The 21,969-nt window shown below is 46.0% G+C and overlaps 1 protein-coding gene across 2 annotated transcripts in view; it reads left to right on the forward strand.

The window, feature by feature from the left end:
* crsp7 (cofactor required for Sp1 transcriptional activation, subunit 7) overlaps nucleotides 1-21,969 on the forward strand; it is a 262,873-nt gene that overhangs the window by 233,065 nt on the left and 7,839 nt on the right. Inside the window, exon 1 of one of the 2 annotated variants that reach the window (XM_038776427.1) lies at nucleotides 14,481-15,132. The exons of the other annotated variant lie outside the window; for it this stretch is intronic. Coding sequence (XP_038632355.1) covers nucleotides 15,121-15,132 — 12 coding nt within the window. The 5' untranslated portion in view covers nucleotides 14,481-15,120. Of the gene's footprint in view, nucleotides 1-14,480; nucleotides 15,133-21,969 lie in introns of those variants that run through there. 2 annotated transcript variants of the gene reach the window in all.

Genomic DNA, 21,969 nt, shown 5'->3' on the forward strand with positions numbered 1-21,969 from the left:
TTTTGAGCATGTCCGAAACGGAGGGAATTCTGGAAGAGTTTGCAGATGTTATGTCGGAAGTCCTGAAAGGTAGGGTAACTCAGAGTCCAGAATTGGCAATATTTGGGGTGTCGGAGGATCCGGGGACAAAGGGTGGGGGGGGGGGGGCGATATCCTGGCCTTCTCCTCTCTGATGCCCCGGATCAAACTCTTCTCATGTCTCCAAGGTCGGAAAGCCCTCCTGGATGAATAGATCCCTAAACCCCTCAATCTCTGCCTGCCGCCAAACCTTAAAGCCCCCATCCAGCCCCCCCAGGACAAACCGGTGATTGTCACAAATCCGTGACCACACTGACGACACCTCCAGTCTCATATGCTGCCTCCATTGCCCCCCCCACACCTTAAGGCTGCCACCGACTTGTAGAATACCGAGCCGACGAGAACGGCAAGGGCGCCGTCAGTAAAGCCTCCAAACTTGTACCTTTGCAGCATGTTGCCTCCATTCGCTCCCAGACTGACCCCTCCCCTATTACCCACTTCCTGACCATTGAAATGTTGGTAGTCCAGTAATAGTTAATAAAGCTCAGGAGAGCCAATTCCAATTCCCTGCGGGCCCATTCCAGGAGTGTCCTCCTTACTCTCGGGGTTTTACCCACCCATATAAACCTCAATATCGCCGCATTCATACTTCTGAAAAAAGCCTTTGGGACAAAAATCGGGAGACATTGAAAAAAGAAAAGCAGTCTTGGAAGGACAGTACCATCTTCACCGTCTGGAACCTCACTGCCATCGTCAGTGGGAGCATGTCCGATCTAAGGAAATCCCTTCTCATTTGATCCACTGCTTTGCCCAAATTTAACTTGTGAAGCTGCCCCCAATCCTTGGCCACTTGAATCCCCAGATACCTAAAACTCCTCCCAACCACTTTAAAAGTTAGCTCCTTCAGTCTCCTTTCCTGCCCCCGTGCCTGGATCACGAACATCTCGCTCTTTCCCATATTTAACTTATAGCCTGAAAATCGCCCTAATTCTCCTAATACTTCCATGATTCCAGTCGTCCCCCCCACTGGGTCCGTGACATAAAGCAGCAAATAATCTGCATAGAGAGAGACCCTGTGTTCCACCACCACCCCTCCTCCTCAATATACTCCACCAGGCATTTGCTGCTCTCAGGGCCATTGCTAAGGGTTTTATGGCCAGGGCAAACAGTAATGGGGAGAGCGGGCATCCCTGCCTTGTCCCCTGACATAGACTAAAGTATTCTGACCGAACTCGGTTAGTTCTTACGTTTGCCACCGGGGCCCGGTACAATAAACGGACCCACTCCACAAATCCCTGCCCAAACCCAAACGTGCCTAAAATATCCCATAAATACTTCCACTCCACCTGGTCAAAAGCCTTCTCCGCATCCATGGCGTCTACCATCTCAGCCTTGCTATGACTCTTCAGAACTGAAGAGAAGTAGCAATATGATGAGTCTAAAGAATTAAAGCAGAACGGCATCAAACCCATAATTATCCGCCCTCTCTTCTGCTCTGAAGCAGTCTTACAGACTCAAAAGCGTTGACTCGGTTCCTCTCTCCACAGATGCTACCAGACCTGCTGAGATGTTCCAGCACTTTCTGTTTTTATACCATTTCTTGAGTCTTTAGTGTCTTTTCATTGCTTGACTCATTGTTTGAACTTGTTTTATTGCTGGAACATGGGCAACATTAAAAAGTAGGCAGTATTTATTACCTATTAGAGTAGGAAACCCATGGATTTCGACCCAGCCGGGACATAAAGTATAATACGTATTCTGCTTAAGATAGTGTGCAAGTTAAGCCGGACAGCTTGGACCCACTCCAGAAGGCAGTGGATCAGCTGAACCAGCGGCTGGATGCGCAAGATGTTAAAGTTAAGGAGCTGGGAGAGGCGGTGGAGGAGCAGGCGGATGCGCAGACGGTTGCGACACTAGAAGTTTTTTTTTTTAAATTTAGAGCACCCAATTATTTTCTCCAATTAAGGGGGCAATTTAGAGTAGCCAATCTACCTATCCTGCACATCTTTGGGTTGTGGGGGCGAAACCCACGCAGACACGGGGAGAATGTGCAAACTCCACACGGACAGTGACCCAGGGCCGGGATTTGAACCCAGGTCCTCAGCGCCGTAGGCGACACTAGAAGTTGACGGGCTAAAGGAGCAGCAAAGAAGACTGCTAGACAGAGTGGAGCAGCTGGAGAATAGAGCCCGCAGGAGCAACCTGAGGATGGTCGGCCTCCCGGAGGGGGCTGAGGGTGCTGATGTCGCAGCATTTGTAGCAGACCTGTTGATGCAGCTGATGGGGGCTGAAGCATTTCTGCGACCGCCGGATCTGGAGGGGGCATAGAGTGCAGGCGAGGCAGCCCCCCCCCCCCCGCCCCGCCCGATGGTGATTAGGTTCCACAGGTTCATGGACGAGGAGCGGGTGCTGCGGTGCACAAAGAGCACCAGGAGCAACGCGTGGAACAACAGTGTCCTCCGTATTTACCAGAACCTAAGCCAGGATGTGGCTCGGCGGCGAGCAGCCTTTAAACAAGTCAAGGAGGTGCTGTTCAAGAAGCACGTGAAGTTTGGTCTGCTGTTCCCGGCTCGTCTATGGGTCACGCACCAGGGTCAACACCACTACTTCACCGAGCCTGAAGTAGCAATGGACTTTGCGAGGGATGAGGGGGCTAGTCCCGAAAAGAGGCCCCACGGGCGCGAATTAGGGCCCGAGGACTACCGTATGAAGGGACGCCGAATGGGCCTGGACTGCTGTTCAATGGTTTGCTGGGTCAAAGGTGCCAAGCGGAACATTTGGGACTCTTTCCTTTGTTCATGGACACTGGTTTGTCTTTTGTTTTTTCTCTTATGTTTTTGTTTTTTCCTCTTTTCTTCTGTTTTTTCCTTTTCGGGCGGTTTTTTACTTTTTGTGCGGATCACGGAGGACACTGGAGCCGGCACGGTAACTAAGGGGGGGGGGGGGTCAGCAAGGGGAGGCCAAGGACGTGGGTTGGGGGTTTTTTTGTTTTATTGATGTCCATGCCTTCCTGTGCCAGTGAGTTTGCTCCAGTGGGTTGGAGAGGGGGATGGGGCGCCGGGGAGTGGGGATGAGGACGGGGAAACAATGGAAATGAGACAGGAGGGCGCCAGAGTGATGAGTCACCGGGCTAGCAGATTGGCTAGTCAAGGGAGTCAGGTGGGGAGGGGGAGATCGCAGCCAGTGGATGGCAGGGGTGGGGGTATCGGGGGATGTTTGGGGGGGGGGGGGGGGGGTTGTTCTGACGTGGGAGGGATTTGAAATAGGCACTGGAAAGGAGGTCGAGGGTGGAGGCAGCCAAAAGGCGGGCCAAGAATGGCGCGACGCACGGGCCGGGGCCAGCCCGAGAAAGTCTATGGCTGACCAGCGTGGGGGGGGGGGAGGTTTGTGGCCCCCAACCAGGCTGATCACCTGGAACGTCAGGGGACTGAATGGGCCGGTTAAGAGGGCGCGGGTGTTCGCGCACTTGCGGGCTCTGAGGGCGCACGTAATTATGTTGCAGGAGACACATCTGAAAGTGTCTGACCAGACCAGGCTAAGGAAGGGCTGGATTAGCCAGGTCTTCCACTCGGACTTGGACTCGAAGTCCAGGGGGGGTGGCAATTATGATCAACAAGCGGGTGCAATTTGAGGCGGAGGGCATAACCGCAGACGGGGGGGCAGATACCTGATGGTACGGGGCAGACTGGAGAGGAGAAGAGTGGTTCTGGTGAATATATATGCCCCGAACTGGGATGACGTGGACTTCATTAAAAGAGTGCTGGGGAAGATCCCGGACCTGGACTCTCGCAGGCTAATAATGGGAGGGGACTTTGTCCATGCCTTCCTGTGCCTTGATCCAGCTCTGGTTCGGTCGTGTCCCAGAACGGGTAGACTCCCAGCAATGGCAAGGGAGCTGAAAGGGTTTATGGAGAAAATGGGGGCAGTGGACCCCTGGAGAGCCAGACAGCCGACAGGAAGGGGCTACTCGTTTTACTTGCACGTCCATAAAGTATATTCTAGGATAGACTTCTTTGTACTAAGCAGGGATTTTATAGGGGAGGTAAAGAACACGGACTATTCGGCAATTACTATCTCAGACCATGCCCCGCACTGGGTAGACCTGCAGATTGGGGGGACGAAATACCAACGCCCGCAATGGAGGCTAGACGTGGGACTGCTGTCGGAGGAGGGGACCTGTGAGAGGCTTCAGAGGTGTGTGCAAAATTACTTGCAGGTGAATGACACGGGGGAGGTCTCAGCGGCGACCCTGTGGGAGGCGCTAAAGGTAGTAGTGCAGGGGGAGCTGATCTCAATTGGGGCCCACAGAGCCAAGGCAGACAGGGCAGAGATGGATAGATTGGTCAGGGAAATGGGTCGGATAGATGAAGAACACGCGGAGTCCCCGGGGGAGGTTTTACTCGGGGAGAGGCAGAGACTACAGGCGGAACTGGGGGCACTATCCACGAGTAGGGCCGTGGAACAGCTTAGGAAGGCATGGTGTACGAGCATGGGGGAAAAGGTTAGCAGACTGTTAGCGCAGCAACTCAGGAAGAGGGAGGCGGCCAGGGAAATAAGTAGAGTGATGGATGGGGAGGGGCGCAAAGTGGAGGACCCGGCAGGATTGAATAAGGTATTCCGGGACTCCTATCGCAAGCTGTATACTTCGGAGCCGCCGGAAGAACCGGAGGAGATGAAAAGGTTTCTGGACGGGTTAACATTCCCAACAGTAGGTGGGGGGCGAATGGATGAGCTGGGGGCCCCGATTAGAGTGGAGGAGGTATTGGGGGGCCTAAAGGCCATGCATGCAGTCGGGGAAAGCCCCGGGGCCGGATGGATACCCAGTAGAGTTTTATAGGAAGTTCTCTGAGTTGGTGGGCCCGGTCTTGGCGAGGGTTTTCAATGAGGCTGGGGATAGAGGGACCCTGCCGCCGACAATGTCGCAAGCCACTATATCACTGATATTAAAGTGGGGTAGAGACCCGGAGGTGTGCGGGTCCTACAGGCCAATCTTCCTGATTAATGTTGACGCCAAGCTCCTGGCAAAGGTACTGGCGATTAGAATTGAGGACTGCAGACCGGAGGTGATTGGGGTGGACCAAACTGGGTTCGTGAAAGGTAGGCAGCTGGCGGCCAACCTGAGAAGATTACTTAATGTGATAATGATGCCCCCGGCGGGCAGGGAGGTGGAGGTAGTGGTGGCAATGGACGCCGAGAAGGCCTTTGACCGGGTGGAGTGGGACTATCTATGGGAGGTGCTCGGATGGTTTGGGTTCGGGGAGGGACTGGTGAATTGGATCAAATTATAGTCCCCAGGGGTTTCGCGCCCTTCTGGGCCAATTAATTGGACCATGTCCCAATCGTTCCTATCAATTTTCTCCAATACCGGAGGTGTTCCCTGATCATTGGGCGGGCCCTATGTGGCCGTTGGCCTGCCTTTGTTTTAGCTCCCACTGGCGCCGGGGAGTCTGTCTTGGTCTCGATTGTTTCAATGTTCTTTTTGTCCCTGGAGATAGCTCATTAATATGTTAATGGCTATTGGTTTCAGTTCTGTCTGGGTTCTGCAAATCTTAATACACAGGAAACCTTGCACCTGCTTATGTTCTCTGGTGTTGTCCGTTTTTCCCTGCACTCTTTGCGAGTGTCCATTTTGAATCGGGACGTGGCCACCCCAGGTGGCTACAACGTCCAGAAGATGGCACCTCCAACAGTGTAGCAATCTGGTGTGTCAGCCTTGTCTTTGCCCTAGTCCTGGAGTGTAACTTGAACCCACAACCTTCTGACTCAAAGTACCATCAACTGAGCCATAGTTGGGCTATGGATGCTGCCTTGACGAACTCGGGCTGCAATTATTCATTGATTTCCAAAAATGCAGCATTTTTCCTGTGTATTAGATGTGGCTCCAACCATTGGAGGATTTTCCCATTGACCCCAGTTTTTAAGAATCCCTGCTGCTACAAGCAGTTTTTGTCTTGATATCTTGGGCAGCAACTCCTCAAGTATTTTGCTCTTGTGTGAAAATTGATGGAAGTGAGTGCCAGGTGTTTGTGGGGAAACCCAAGTTACTGGAACTGTTGTTAACACGCTTGAAGGTTATCAGACTCTGGAATGCAAGGATGTTAGCTTTAATTCACAGGTCATTCTGCAATACATATTCTCTCCATTCGTGGCACTGTCGCTCAGGTTGACTTGCTTCCTCCAAAACTCTGCAGTTTAGAATTTTCAATCTGCTGTATAAATTTATTTTTGGGAGGCTCAGGAGCCCTATGGTCCCTGCTTCCATACAGAAATAAACAAAGTTAGTGCTTTGAGTGCTGCAGATCTGAAGTTGTTTTTTGCTCCAGCATCAAAGACCTCCTGGCCCTTGTCCTTAGGATGAATTAGATATATTTTTTAAAAGGCCACCTCAATAACGGCGCTGGATTCTGCACCTGCAAAATTGATATTGCTTTGCTTGGATTTAGTGTTTTGTTAAGAACCCCGCTGATAACGAGAGTGTCTCAAAACCCCGAAGGATAACTTGAAACACAAGTTCTTAATGGTGTGCTTTTGTTCGGAATAATGTGAGGAACCATGTGCAATCTAGTGAGGAACCAGTAGTCTTTGTGTAAACAATTAATAAAGAATATTTATTAATATTATTACTAATATGTATTATAACACCAAGTATATAAATAATACACACACCTTTTTATCTGTAGTTCCCTTTTATCCCCAAAATACACCCACTTTCCTTGAACTCAGTTGAGACACCCCTTTGCGTTCTAGGTCAAACCCAGTTAATAGTTACCACAAAATACCGTTTAGATGACCAATTCTGGAAAAACGTCCCTTTGTGGTTCAACAAAGGCACAAAATTGTGATTTTCAAGGGTGAGTCTCCACAATCTGCTATGAGCCAGAACAGGTCTCTGGCTCAGATCTCAGATGGAACTACCTGTCTGCTTGTTGGATGGAAAACTAGCCTGTCTTCTCCCCCTGCGTCTCTGTCCAACACCTTGAGCTGCATCAGGCATAGCCCGACGCAGGAGGAGGTGGAGTTGTTTATGTGCAGTGTCTCGATCCACAGTCCTCCCCCTATCACCAGCTCCTCTTCACATTTCCATCTAGTCATGTTTGGTGGGGTTCTGACCTTTTCCATGAGTCGCCTGTAGATGTCACCACACATGTCCCCTAACCAGTCCATCCCTACCAACAATTGTGTCCAGACATGTGTTTCGGGGTCTTTGGAGGAATGTTTTTGTCTCCCCGCGGAGAAAGTCACGCAGTTGCAGGTACCTGAGCTTGTTCCCCTTCGGGAGTTGGAGTCTCTTGAGAGTTTTCCCAGGGTCGCCAGTCTATCGTCAGTGTACAAATCCCTCACTCTGTTCTTTGTCCATGTCTCAAATGTGACGTCTATTCTCACCAGTGTGATTCTATGGTATTTGCAAATGGGGGCATTCTATGGACATCTTGCCAAGCTTGAAATGGCACCTGAACTGGTCCCATGTCCATAATATGGCCACTACCATCAGACTCCTGGAGTGTGTGTGGGGCGGAGCCGGGAGCGGCACAGTGACCACGCTCGGGGAGACATCCCCATGAAGGAGGCCTCCTCCATTTGGACCCAGTTTGCCTCCGTTCCCTTAGCCACCCCCTCACCCTCTCCACGTTTGTCGGCCAGTGGAGGTATAGGAGGTTCAGTAGGACCAGGCCTCCCGTGTGTTTCCCTCGCTGTAAGATCTTGTATATCTTATGTGTCTTGTGTCAAGACATGGTCTTGTGTATCCTAGGGATTCTTCTTTGCACCCCCCTCCCCAAGATAAAGGCCATGATTAACTGCCAAATTCTTTTTACTGGCCCATTGAATCATGTTCCAATCCAGATTCGGGGCGAGGCAATCCCCCTTCCTGTGCAGTCAACCATACCATGTGGGCCTGGCCCTGTTCGTCTGGGCTACATTGCTTACAGGCCATTCAAGATGGCGCTGGCTACTTCCACATTTTGTCGCTGCCACATGTGACCTGTTGTAACCAGCGTCCTACTCCCACCCACCCTCGGTTTCTCCCCTGTACCCCCCTACCCTTATGCTCCCCTCCTTGTCCCCCCCCTCCCCCCTTGGCTTTACCTCCTACTCTGCCTCCCCCGACCACCCCTTTACCTCCTACTCTGCCTCCCCCGCAGCTCTGGTTTTTCCCTACCCTCCTGTCATGCATTCCCTCCCAGGAGGGCATGCGGCCTCCTTCACTACATTCCCTTACACGACTGCTCACTAGTGTAGCGGCTCTCCTGACAGTCAATTTCCCTTATTTAACCCCCGGCTATCTCTCTCCCTCTACCCTCCCCCTCCACACATTGGCTTATGTTCACCCCTCCCCTTTTCAACGTATTGCAGCCCGCGTTCTGGCCTTCGCCCACTATCGCTGTTTTCCCCAGTCCATTTTTCTGGACAAACCAATCGGCATACTTTGGAGTGTCAAAATAAAGCTTTTTCCCCTGATATGTGACCCTGATATGGGGCAAATCTTGATTATATGCCCCAAAGACTCAAGTATAAGGCCTAATATACTGAGAAATATTATGAGAAAGGAAAACATTTTGAATATATAAACACAGATGAAACATGAAATAAACGCTTTATTTGATTTTAATATTAATCAATCAAATTTATTAAGTTCTTTTCCCCAAATGATACCTCCTGTCACAAAACACCTGAACTACTTCACTTTTTACATCAGCTGTGAGAAATTCTTTTTCAATGCTTATTAAAGCCAGGTTGGTCAGTCGCTCTTGTGACATAGAAGACCTCAGATATGTTTTTATTAATTTCAGTTTTGAAAATGACCTTTCACAGCTTGCGACTGAAAATGCAATTGTAAGCAGTAATCTGTATGAAACACACAGCGTCGGAAAAACATCCCTCCCATACTGCAGTAAAGACTCCAGAGCATCTTTAGGATCAGGGGGAACTCTATTCCCTCCAGCTCGAAGGAGCATCACAAAATCAATAATTTTGTCATATAACTGAATTGCAACCACATCATTGTCATAATAATTTGCAACGTCTGAACATTCCTTTTTTAATTTCTCTCTTTCTTGTTCATCTTCAATCACTACTGAATTCAAGTTCAGAAGAAAAGAAAATCGGTCACTGAGTCTTTGAAGACGGACACTGCGGTCTTCAATTTCAGTTTTTAATCTGTTCACAATCTCTACCATTACTCTATTCATTTCTTCTTGTGTCGTCAGTCCACCATCTCTTGCTGACTCTCCAGGCATTCTTCTTCTTCTCCTTGTTCGTGCAATTGGTATTCCCCAATTTTCACAATATTCATTGGCTAAATCTATTGCATTGTGGATAATTTTGTCATTCTTCAAATTCAAGATATGAATAAGTCCTCTCAGATCACAAGAAGCTTCATGGAACCCCATTTTCGGATCCTGCAAACGTTTTGAGACTTTCTCCACTGATGATAAAACTGAGTGCCAAAAATTTAATAAAGCTATAAACGGGAACTGTTGAATAGAATTAAGTAGTGATCCTGCATCAGATTTAGTTTCCCTTGAAAATTCTCCTTCCAGCTGGTGTTGAAGGCTTGCAATAACGTTGTCACCCTCTTCGTGGATTACTTGCACAGCATCATGGCTGGAACTCCATCTTGTGCACACTGTCTTTTCACAGTCCGAGTGACAAATGATTTTAACACTTCCCAACGAGAAGTAGATGAAGAAAAAAAAGTAAAGAGTTTTTCTAGAATGCCAAAAAATGTAACAACAACAGGTTGCACCTCACTTGCATGGACACAGGCCAAATTGAGGCTGTGGTTCTCGCAGTTCACAAACACAGCTTTTGGGTTAACTTCAAGAATTTTTTGTTGAACACCTCCTCTCACTCCAGCCATAACTGCTGCGTTATCATATGCTTGACCACGACAGTCATTCATGGAAATTTTGTCTTTTTCCAATTTTTCCTGAATTTTATTTACCAGGCTGACTGCACCTTTCTTGTTGACTTGAAAAAATCCCAGAAATGTCTCCTTTATTTCTACTTTTCTGTTTTCATCAATATGAACGTAACGCAGAATTTCAGAAACCTGATCTTCATGGGCAATATCTGGAGTTGAATCCAGCATTATGCTAAAATATTTTGCGTCCTTAATTTCGGAAATTATATTTTTCTTGACAGTTTCACCAAGAAGATTGATTATTTCGTTTTGAATTCTGTTGGACAAGTAGGTGACACTTTTTGGTTTCTCTTTCCCTCTCTGCAAGTGTTTTGCTAAGATGTCATCATATTTGGCCAAAAGTCTGATTGTTGCTAGAAAGTTTCCTGTATTTTCACCGACTGTCTCCCCTGGCTCTGATAACCCAGATATTCCTTCTCCTCGATGTCCACGATAGGCCAGATTCTGTTTTGCCAGAAAGGATATAACCTCGACAATCCGTTCAGTTATAACTTTCCATCTTTTCTTTTCAGCAGACATTTGCTGTTGAAGTTCAGCATCTATCGTAGTTGAATGATGGAGTCGAACTACGAGGTTCAGGTATTCCCTCATGTGAGCTCTATGAGAAGGGCTTTTCTCATGATCAGGTATTCTTGGATTTAATTTTCTCCAAGTGGAGAAACCGTCTTCCTTTCCAAAGTTTGACACAGACGACAAATGCTCCTTTGAAAACAAAAAGCAAACAAAACAGTAGCATGCTTTCCGATATGGAGAGTATAACAACCATTTTCTCTCCACAATTTCTCCGTTTGTGGAAACTTTATCAAACCACTGTTTGGAAAATGATCTCCCATCCTTCTCAGCAAATGGACCACTTTTATTCTGATATCTTTCAGGGCCATGTTGTAATATTGTCATCTTCAAATGATCTGGAATCGGTTTCTTCAAACAGCCAAAATCGCTTCTTTGCAAAAATATGCTAAAATCTTCTTTATTTTCTTCACATGGATCATCATCCTGACAACGAGACTGAGGAGAGAGAGTATTATGTTCTGACATAGCTGAATCCGTAGCAGAAAAATCCTTCTCTGCACCCACATCATCTTTTACTTCTCCAGGTTCTCCTACTTCTTCTTTACTTCTTTTTATCCATGCATCTAATGCCCCTCTTTGATGGGACTCTTCTTCGACTCTGGCCATCTTTTTGTTCCTGTTCTGTGCTCCACTCGGTTGTACACAAAATGCTCTTAACATTTCATTTTCTATCTCAAAAAAATGGGAAGAAAATGGTAAACAATCGGTCAGTTGCAGACGGATAAACCATATGTCATTTCTTTGTTCCTTCGTATCAAATTATTTCACACTGATTCTCCACTGATAATTTTGTGCAATTTATATCATAGACTTGCAAATTAGTGGTATTTGTATTCGAATATTAGCATGTTAAGGAATAAATGTCTCCTATTCCGAGATTAAATGCCATAGCAGTTCTCTGATCATCCAGGCGTCACTCTTACTACATCCCACGTAAATATTTCATTAAATATCACCAAAAAACCTATAAAAAAACGTAGTTGCACCCGTTCTAGAGCTATTCACTGACCTCTTTATCTTTGCCATCTCTAAGGTATAGGACGGTTGCCTGAGGTTAAATTGCGCTGTAAGTTAGTCAATTTCCCCTTAGCGCTGGGATTCTAGGGATATTGTTCTCTTCTTCAGTCATTTTGCTTTGCAGCAATGGGTGAGATGTTATGTCTCAAAAGTTGTGCCTCCCTCCTCTGCAACCCCCATGGAGAAGGATAAGAGCAGCAACGTCATAGAAATACTGTTATGACCCTTGTGGAAACAAACTACAAACAACCCAACTAGGACCAATATACAAGACTTCACTTTTATATTAGCAATCACACCAAAATCAACGTAAATTAAACATGAATTAACAGGAAAATTGCAATAATATGACCGATAAATTACACATAGCAGATACAAAGACATATCTCACACATTTCGGTCAGCTCATTCAGCACGTATCGCTTTCATCTCAGCCACAATATCCTTCAAAACGTTGAACTTCTTCAAATCAAATTCCATCTTCATTTCTCTAAAGCTTTAGCACCAAGTCTCATGAAACACCGGCATTACTTCACCCAATTTCCACAAATATAATTTTCACAGTCAACACATTTCCAGATTCCTTCTTCTTCACAAAACCCTGGTCATGTGGGGCCTGTTTTTGCACTATGCCAGTGCATAAAGGGTCCCCAAATCCAGATATAAAAGCTCTGTTCAAGATCCGAGCTCCAGCAGCTTGCAGTCAGGTCTCTGAGAATCTCCCATTTATAGGACCCTGGGCTTTAAGTATAAAGGGTAAGAGGGCAAAAGTTAAGAGGCCATGATGAATCTTTATAAAATACTGGTTCTGTCCCAAATGGGTGCCCCTGGCCCAAATGTCAAATTCTGGGCACGACTGTTTAGTAAGTTGACAGCTACAGAGAGGGTGCAGAGAAGAGTTTTAAAATAGATCAAAAGATAAAGATAAAGAATAAATAAAACTCACCCATGGTGGCATTGCCGTCGATTCTGGAGAATTCACGCCCTTTCTGTTCCCTCTCCAGCCGCCGAGTGCAAAGCCGCCTCTTCACCAGCGGCGACTGCGGTGCGCAGGTGCGCTCCACCCGACTGCGGTGCGCAGGCGCCCTCCACCCGACTGCGGTGCGCAGGCGCCCTCCACCCGACCGCGGTGCGCAGGCGCCCTCCACCCGACCGCGGTGCGCAGGCGGCTCCACCCGTCCGCGGTGCGCACGCGCGCTCCGGCCGACCGCGGTGCGCAGGCGCGATCCATGCTCTGCACGCCACTGCCCCCATCCAATGGCTGCCCGGGGCCAGCGCACCGTCGCGCCCCCCCCCCCCCTGCACGCCGCTGCATCTGGGTCTGCGCTGGGAGCTGACTGGCTCCAAGCCTCTATATGCAGTTCCCTGCTCCGAGGCTGAGGTTTCCTTCCCCTTGTCTCTGCTGGCTTTTTGGCTGGGCGGTTGGCTTTTTCCCATCCTGTTTGGCAGTGTGGTCGATGGGGGACTAAACTAGGGGATTATAACTGCTTTTGGTGCCTATTTGTTGGGGTTAAAAGGCCATAGTCGTCGTTCTTCGAGAGTCATCTTTCGTGCAACCTCTCAGCTCGTGGCCACCGCCGGAAGTCTGCTTTGTTGTTACTTCTGCAGAATTAGTCCTCTTTTTCAGTGCGTAAACAGGGTTCTGTCACATTTCCAGAAAAGTATTCCATCAGAGTAGGAGCAAGCCCAACCCATGAGTTCTGATGATATGATTGGACTTTATCTTTTTTTTTAAATAAATTTAGAGTACCCAATTATTTTATCCAATTAAGGGGCAATTTAGCATGGCCAATCCACCTACCCTGCATATCTTTGGGTTGTGGGGGCGAAACCCACACAAACACTGGGAGAATGTGCAAACTCCACACCGACAGTGACCCAGGCCGGGATTCGAACCCGGGTCCTCAGCGCCATAGGCAACAATGCTAACCATTGTGCCACCATGCTGCCCGATTGGACTTTGTCTTAAAAACCATATGTATAAAGGAGCAGAATTAAAACGTATAAAGTGACCAAACTGTTGAAGGACTCTGGGTTACCAGAGATGCCTACAGTAACATTAATTATGCAAAATGTCACAAACCATGCTGATATCTGCGAGGGTATCCCAACTGGGAACACAAGTTTATCGGGGTGTCTAGCTTTGTTTTTGGAATGGTGTGAGGAATCAAATGAAAACCTCAGTGAGAATAAGTAGCCCAGTCAATTATTTAAAAACTATAAGCAGGACTCTATTACGCAAAGACAATTACATATATGGATTACTAAACACATCCAGTTTATATCTACGATCCCTGAACTCCTTAAGACCTCCCTTTCTCTAAACAACATCCAAATCAAATAGATCTATAAGTCAGAACCAGCGTACAGTTACCACACAGTACAGGGATAACGATCAAGTCTGGGAACTGTCTTGTCCTAGTCCAGCAAAGTTATTTAAACTGCCTTTACAAAGGTTTTCTGCGCAGCTTTGGCTCTAAGATTTAGAGGCTGTTAGATGTAAAACTGGCCCTCTCGCCTGTTAAATGTAAAACCGGCCTCCGGGCTGCTAGATGTAATCTGGCCTGCCTGTTTATGAGGATGCTGGTAATTATACCATTGTTCCCCTTTAATTCTGCATTCTGCCTATTTGGCTGCCTGCCCCTCTCATGTTTCTTGACTCTCAAGATCTCCCAATCATCCAGGCAAGCTGTTTCCACTAATAGGCTATTGAAACACGATTCTATCTAGATGTCTTCTAATATCATTACTGGGAAAAACCTGTCTCCTCATGCCTTTTGACTGCTGACTACTGCAGGCCAGGTTACATCTAGCAGCCTGACTACTGCTGCCACTAGGCAGATTTCTACCTATTACTGGGCAGACTGCATCCTCTTGTGTCTTGTTAGATTTGTATTGCTGATGTTACTGGGCAAATCTATGACAAAAAATGCTGTTTTATTGAGGAAAGGATGCGTGGAACATGTATCTCTAAAGGGAATGTTTGGAAACCTGTGTCCAAATATATAAGCGTCTTTAAAAGTGTAAAGAATAAGCAGTTAATCGCAACACACCGTCTTCCCAACAACTGAAAACACGAGCCAGAATGACACCATCCTCCTAACTGATTTGCATATAAACTCAGTCACTTAATCTAATTTAGTTGAATTTGTGGCTATAGTTCCACTACAGCAGCAGAATGATGTATTTTGTATGGTATAATGTTCCTGTCATGAATAAACAGTGTATCCTCTGACTGAACTTCAGTAGTGCCCACCATTTATGTCTCCACTTTTTGGGCTGGCAACTGTCTGCATCAGGCAATTCACAACTCATTCTCATTACTATAGAAATGAATTCATTACAAAGGCATTGCTTACAGTGAATGATGTGCATCAGCTATTTCTGACGACTCAGAAAGCTCTTTAAAGCTTGTTAAACTGCAATTACCTTAATTATACTTTTGCACTTTTAATGGCGATGATCATTAAATTTACATGATGAATTGAATAAATTAGCTCTAAAGACTGGTTTCCTCATCATTTGAAATATACTCATTTTGCACACAGCACAATGAAAAAAAAGTCAAACACACTGCCGCCTCCAGGTGAATGTCAGCATTGGTGAGAACTCTAAATTTTCAGTCCGGAGAAAATTATCAGTCGAACACCAGATAACTTCAAAGAACCTTTTTATTTACCGCATGGCTGCTGCACAAGTGTACCTGAGTACCTGCAAGTGAAAAAGCAAATTTTTCTTAGTTACAATTGACTATATATTATTACAAAACCCCTCAAGCCTTTCAATCATTAGTCATACAATTAGCTCATTAGACCCCTCCTTCATGTAATTATTTCTTCCCATCATTAGTAATACAGTTAGTTCACAAGTTTCATAGTATAGCAATTCTTTATCAAAGATCCTGGGAGTGACTCTTCCCCCCGGCTGCGTTTCGTTCCCACCACAGATTCTCACAGGCAGTCAAGGTCGTGATAACGCCTTCTCACAGGAACAATTAATTTCACAAGGCTCGTATACAAACTTGACATTCCATTTCCCATCAAGCTCTGATTTTAACTTGGCCAAACTCTCATTCCATTTCCCATCAAGCTCTGATTCTAACTTGAGCCAAACTCTCATTCCCCCCTTTTATCATTTCATGATAACTTCTAATCCATAGCCACTTGCCTCAGTCTTTCCCATTCTATCTGCACTTCTATCATTTTCCTCCTTCCCTCTGCATCTTCTTTCTCATCCATTAGGCTTTCTTCATGTTGCTGTATTAACTGTTGAGGAATTACTGCTGCACTGACACTTTTACACAAGCATTTCATTAGGAACCTAAACATGTTTATTACAAGTATTACAACTCCCAGGACCACTAATCCATGCGCCGGGTAAGACCCCCCATGATCCGCCCAGATACGTGTTTACATGTAATTCCCTTTTCTGCCTTTTGTTTACGTTACGCCTTGTCCTTTGAAGGGTTTGATGTTTAATCCCCTTTCACTTTTCTGCCTATAAGGGTTGTTCTGTACTAACACATCTCCCCTTATACTTTTGCCCTGGCGGTACAATTTTATGCCTGTTTTTGCAATTATAGTCCCAACTACATCCAATCCGATGGCAGGGCAATCTTCCTTCAGTTCTTCCATCAAGGAGCAGAGTTTGGTGCGGTCGTCGCACGTAGGCTGAACATCCGTCCACCGGGGTCACATTCCAGGATCCTCCTTCCTCAGGGTCGTTGTTGATGCAGCGCAAAGTGTCCTCCCGACGCAGGTGATGGACTCGTTTTCCGCTGCCTCCACAGGTTCTTTGCTTGGCCTTCCCATTTGTCTCTAAGAGTCCCAGCAAGACTACGGTGATAAATAGGTACTTTATCCTACGCGCAATAAAGAGGGATAAAAGGGGTCATGAAATATCTTTGGCTAACAGGGTTAAGGAAAATCCCAAAGCCTTTTATTCGTATGTAAGGAGCAAGAGGGTAACTAGAGAAAGGATTGGCCCACTCAAAGACAAAAGAGGGAATTTATGCGTGTACTCAGAGGAAATGGGTGAGATTCTTAATGAGTACTTTGCATCGGTATTCACAAAGGAGAGGGACAAGTCGGATGTTGAGGCTAGGGATGGATGTTTAAATACTCTAGGTCAAGTTGTCATACGGAAGGGGGAAGTTTTGGGTATTCTAAAAGACATGCAGGTGGACAAGTCCCCAGGACCGGATGGGATCTATCCAAGGTTACTGATGGAAGCGAGGGTTGAAATAGCTGGGGCCTTAACAGACATCTTTGCAGCATCCTTGAGCACGGGTGAGGTCCTGGAGGACTGGAGAATTGCTAATGTTGTCCCTTTGTTTAAGAAGGGTAGCAGGGATAATCCAGGGAATTATAAACCTGTGAGCTTGACGTCAGTGGTAGGCAAACTGTTGGAGAAGATACTGAGGGATAGGATCTATTCACATCTGGAAGAAAATAGACTTATCAGTGATGGCCGGCATGGTTTTGTGCAGGGGCGGTCATGTCTTACAAACCTAATAGAATTCTTTGAGGAAGTGACAAAGTTAATTGATGAGGGAAGGGCTGTAGATGTCATATACATGGACTTTAGTAAGGCGTTTGATAAGGTTTCCCATGGCAGGTTGATGGAAAAAGTGAAGTCGTATGGGGTTCAGGGTGTACTAGCTAGATGGATAAAGAACTGGCTGGGCAACAGGAGACAGAGAGTAGTGGTGGAAGGGAGTGTCTCAAAATGGAGAAGGGTGACTAGTGGTGTTCCACAGGGATCAGTGCTCGGACCACTGCTGTTTGTGATCTACATAAATGACCTGGAGGAAGGTATAGGTGGTCTGATTAGCAAGTTTGCAGATGATACTAAGATTGGTGGAGTTGCAGATAGCGAGGAGGACTGTCAGAGAATACAACAAATAAAGATAGATTGGAGAGTTGGGCAGAGAAATGGCAGATGGAGTTCAATCCAGGCAAATGCGAGGTGATGCATTTTGGAAGATCAAATTCAAGAGTGGACTATATGGTCAATGGAAGGGTCTTGGGGAAAATTGATGTACAGAGAGATCTGGGAGTTCAGGTCCATTGTACCCTGAAGGTGGCAATGCAGGTTGATAGAGTGGTCAAGAAGGCATACAGCATGCTTGCCTTCATCGGACGGGGTATTGAGTACAAGAGTTGGCAGGTCATGTTACAGTTGTATAGGACTTTGGTTCGGCCACATTTGGAATACTGCGTGCAGTTCTGGTCGCCACATTACCAGAAGGATCTGGATGCCTTGGAGAGGGTGCAGAGGAGGTTCACCAGGATGTTGCCTGGTATGGAGGGTGCTAGCTATGAAGAAAGGTTGAGTAGATTAGGATTGTTTTCGTTGGAAAGACGGAGGTTGAGGGGGGACCTGATTGAGGTCTACAAAATTGAGACGTATGGACAGGGTGGATAGCAACAAGCTTTTCCCAAGAGTGGGGGTGTCAGTTACAAGGGGTCACGATTTCAAGGTGAGGGGGGGAAAGTTTAAGGGAGATGTGGGTGGAAAGTTTTTTACGCAGAGGGTGGTGGGTGCCTGGAACGCTTTACCAGCGGAGGTGGTCAAGGCGGGCACGATAGCATCATTTAAGAGGCATCTAGACAGGTATATGAACGGGCGGGAACAGAGGGAAGTAGACCTTGGAAAATAGGAGACAGGTCTAGATAAAGGATCTGGATCGGCGCAGGCTGGGTGGGCCGAAGGGCCTGTTCCTGTGCTGTAATTGTCTTTGTTCTACAGGCTGGGTGGAACTGTAACCTAGGGCTTGGAATCAAAAAGGGTTACTTTTCATTTTACTTCAAGGCCTTACAATGATGGATGTGGGTTCAGGCATTTTTCCCCAGTCCTTTCCTAATCCAATTACGAATCAGGACATACTTTCCCGGATTAATAGTGACAGAAGGGAGGTATTTCCTCATAATGAAAATCGAAAATCGCTTATTGTCACGAGTAGGCTTCAATGAAGTTACTGTGAAAAGCCCCTAGTCGCCACATTCCGGCGCCTGTTCGGGGAGGCTGGTACAGGAATCGAACCATGTTGCTGGCCTGCTTGGTCTGCTTTAAAAGCCAGCGATTTAGCCTTGTGAGCTAAACCAGCTCACACCTGTGAATGGAGGCCTTTCAACACTTTAATTAAGGTTATCACATAGTTGGCCATTTCAGTAGTCATTGTTTTCTTGATCCCATGGAGTGCGAAAGGGTCTGCCGTATAGAATTTTGGCGGGACTCAGTCGTGTCTTTCTGGCCGGGGTTGCACGTATCTGGAAGAGGGCAATAGGCAATAATTTGAGCCAAGTGTCTCCAGTCTCTAGTCTCTGCCTGTAGCTTTGCCAGTTTTGGTTTTAATGTCTGATTAGCTCTTTCTACCATTCTCGCTGCCTGGGGTCGGTACGCGCAATGTAATTGTTGTTTTATTCCCAGCTGAGTACAAAATTCCTTATTGATCTGTCCCACAAAATGAGGTCCATTATCAGAGCTTAATCGATGTGGAATCCCAAATCTAGGAACAATTTCTCGCATCAAAATGTTTACTACCGTGGAAGCTTTGTTATCAACAGTGGGGTAAGCTTCTATCCACTTACTAAATACATCAACAATAACAAATACATGTTTATAACATTGGCATCTTTCCAACTCAATGTAATCCATCTGGAGTGTCTCAAAGGGACCTTCCGGTAACGGGGTTTTACCCATTTCACAGGGTATTGCTTTTCCAGGGTTATATCGCTGACATACTAGGTAACGACTGCTAATGTTTTGTGCTATTTCCTGCAGCTTGGATGCCACCAAGTCTTCAGCAATATATCACCCGTAGCTTGTGCACCACAATGAGTTGCAAAGTGAACACATTCAGTGACCCAGGCTGCCAAGGCGTCGGACAAAGAAGTTTGTCCTGCGGGTGACCCACAACTTAGTCACATGATCTTAATGACACCCCAATTCTTCCCACAACTCTTTCATACTTTTAGGAGCGTCCTGCAACTTAATGACGTTGGTAATAGTTGGCATTGGCTTTTCCGATGGAGACTGGCTTGGTGAGCTTTTAGCCTGACTCATAATTCGTGGCACCACCATCTCCTTCCACTGGAGGCTTCTTTGGCTTGGTGGTCTGCCTGTCGATTTCCTATATCTGTTGGGGTTTTTACCCGATGTATGGGCAGTGCATTTTATAACCGCCATTTGTTTGGGCAGCGTCAGGGCCTGTAGCAAGTGAGAAACTAATGCCTTGTGTGAAATTTGTGTACCGGCGGATGTCAAAAATTCTCTATTTTTTCCCCTTATACTTGGCCAAAGTCATGCGTGACTCCAAAGGCATATCTAGAGTCTGTATAAATAGTCACCCATAAATCCCTTCCGAGGCCACAGGCGCGAATTAGGGCAAATAACTCGGCCTGTTGGGCTGAGAACGGGGTTTCAAAGGCTGCTGCCTCCAAGGTTTTCCCGTCCTGATTTACTATCGCATATCCTGATAACCTTTCCCCCCCCCCCCTTTCACCGATGAAAGCACTTCCATCTGTGAACATGGTCAGGTCTGGGTCGTTAAGAGGGGCATCCGACAGGTCCTCCCTGACAAATGAATCTTCCTTTAAGTGACATGCAATCGTGTCGAGGGTGTTCTTGCTCAAGGGGTGGATTGGTGAGAAAATTTGCAGGATTAATGGTGGTGTAATGGCGGAATTGGAGCTTTGGATTGTTCAAGAGATAAATCTCATACTTGTTCTGTCGAGCCATGGTGAGATGCTGAGTTTGGAGCTGGCCTAGTAAGGCCGTGACTGAATGAGAGCCCAGGTTGGGAATAGCTTGTTGTTTTAGCGGATACTGCCTATACATACCCACGCTTGGGTCTCATAAGACAGTTTAGAGGGAATGTGGCTTGTTCAGCCATTTTGTGTCATTAATATCTAAGTTGTTCTACCTTCGCATTCAACCTTTGCATGTCTAGTGAATTTACCATAGAAGTTTCTGTCTTAAATAAAGTCACTACATTATTGATTATACCTCTTCTAACCCTGTGTAGGTCGTCATGCCCTCAAAATCCAGTGGCACCCGTGTCATTGGCAGCCTGCTTCATAACAACCTTACTTAAAACATTGTAAATATTTAATTCATATTATAAACAATACCGGAACGCACGAGAAGCAGACACAAGTTGTATACGCATCCGATGTCTGTCCCCGAATGTAGCTGTTGCCAAGCATTAAAATAAGCTATATCCTTGGTCCAGTCTCTGACTGCTGGGATGCATATCCCATCAATAAAATTATATAAAGCCGCATAGTTCATATAGCTACATGTATCCTGTGAACGTTGTGAAGTCAATGATGTTCAAGCGCCTTGAAGTGCTTGTAGTGATTCTGAGATCTCAAGAGTCATCACAAGTCTCCGCAGGTGCTGCTGTCATGCCAGCCTTTCCTGAATGTTTAACCTAAAAATTTAAAGAAAAAGTGTCCTGGTCATCACCAGGTGTTAGATGTTGTCTGTATGAAACTTTTCCTGTATGGGCCGAACACTTGTGTTATGCAGGGGTTAGTTGTCCTTGTATATATATATATATATATATATTCCAAACCCTTCATATCCATTTTCCTAGTGATGTTGCATTTGCCCGGTTAATTAGCCAGTTTATAATAACTCAACTGTCTCAAATTCCTGAAGCTTCTGCAAATATTGTGGCACCTATAGTTACTTGTAAAGTTCTGTACTGTACGTCCTATGTTCTAACACCAAAGATCCATTCTGCATGGGTTAATTATCTGAATATATCTGAAAATTCAAAACTCAAGATTTGTAAGTACCAATTTTTAAAAATCTTCAGCTGTTTTGATTTTTCATAACTTTTATCAAAATTACAAGGCCAGAGCTCAGTGTGGACAGGCAAAGCCAGCACGGGAGTGTTGGATTGCAGCCAAGTTCTTGTTATCAGGTGTCTGAGAACGAACGATGTCTGTGGGAACGGTCTGTCTTTTGGAATAAAGCTTTGCTTCAGTCAGAGCCGTGTGATTTTTTTTTAAAAACAGCTTCACACATTGTCTGAAGTTTTAATTTCCAAGCTAATTTTGAACAATTATTTTAAAATATCAAACACAATATGTTATTGAATCTCTGAACCAATTTTGCGCAGTATCGTGGTTCTTTCCCAGACGTCATGTTGTCACAAACATGATCATGGACATGTTTTATTTACCCATCTGTTCTTTATACTTAATTCTGCAATCTCATAATTAAAACATCTGCGTTGTGAAACAGGTTAGTTTTACCCCACTGATGACTACAAAGTATTTGTGTCAGGGAAGTTTTAACCCTGAACTAATGAAACACCGGCTTGATCATATGTCATATGCATTGCAACTTGTCATATGTATTTCAACTATCCTAACTTCCACTGAACACCATAAAACTAATATTTTCTTATTCTTACATACGTGATT

This window comes from Scyliorhinus canicula, chromosome 18 (genome assembly GCF_902713615.1).
Source record: "Scyliorhinus canicula chromosome 18, sScyCan1.1, whole genome shotgun sequence".
Lineage (NCBI taxonomy): Eukaryota > Metazoa > Chordata > Chondrichthyes > Carcharhiniformes > Scyliorhinidae > Scyliorhinus > Scyliorhinus canicula.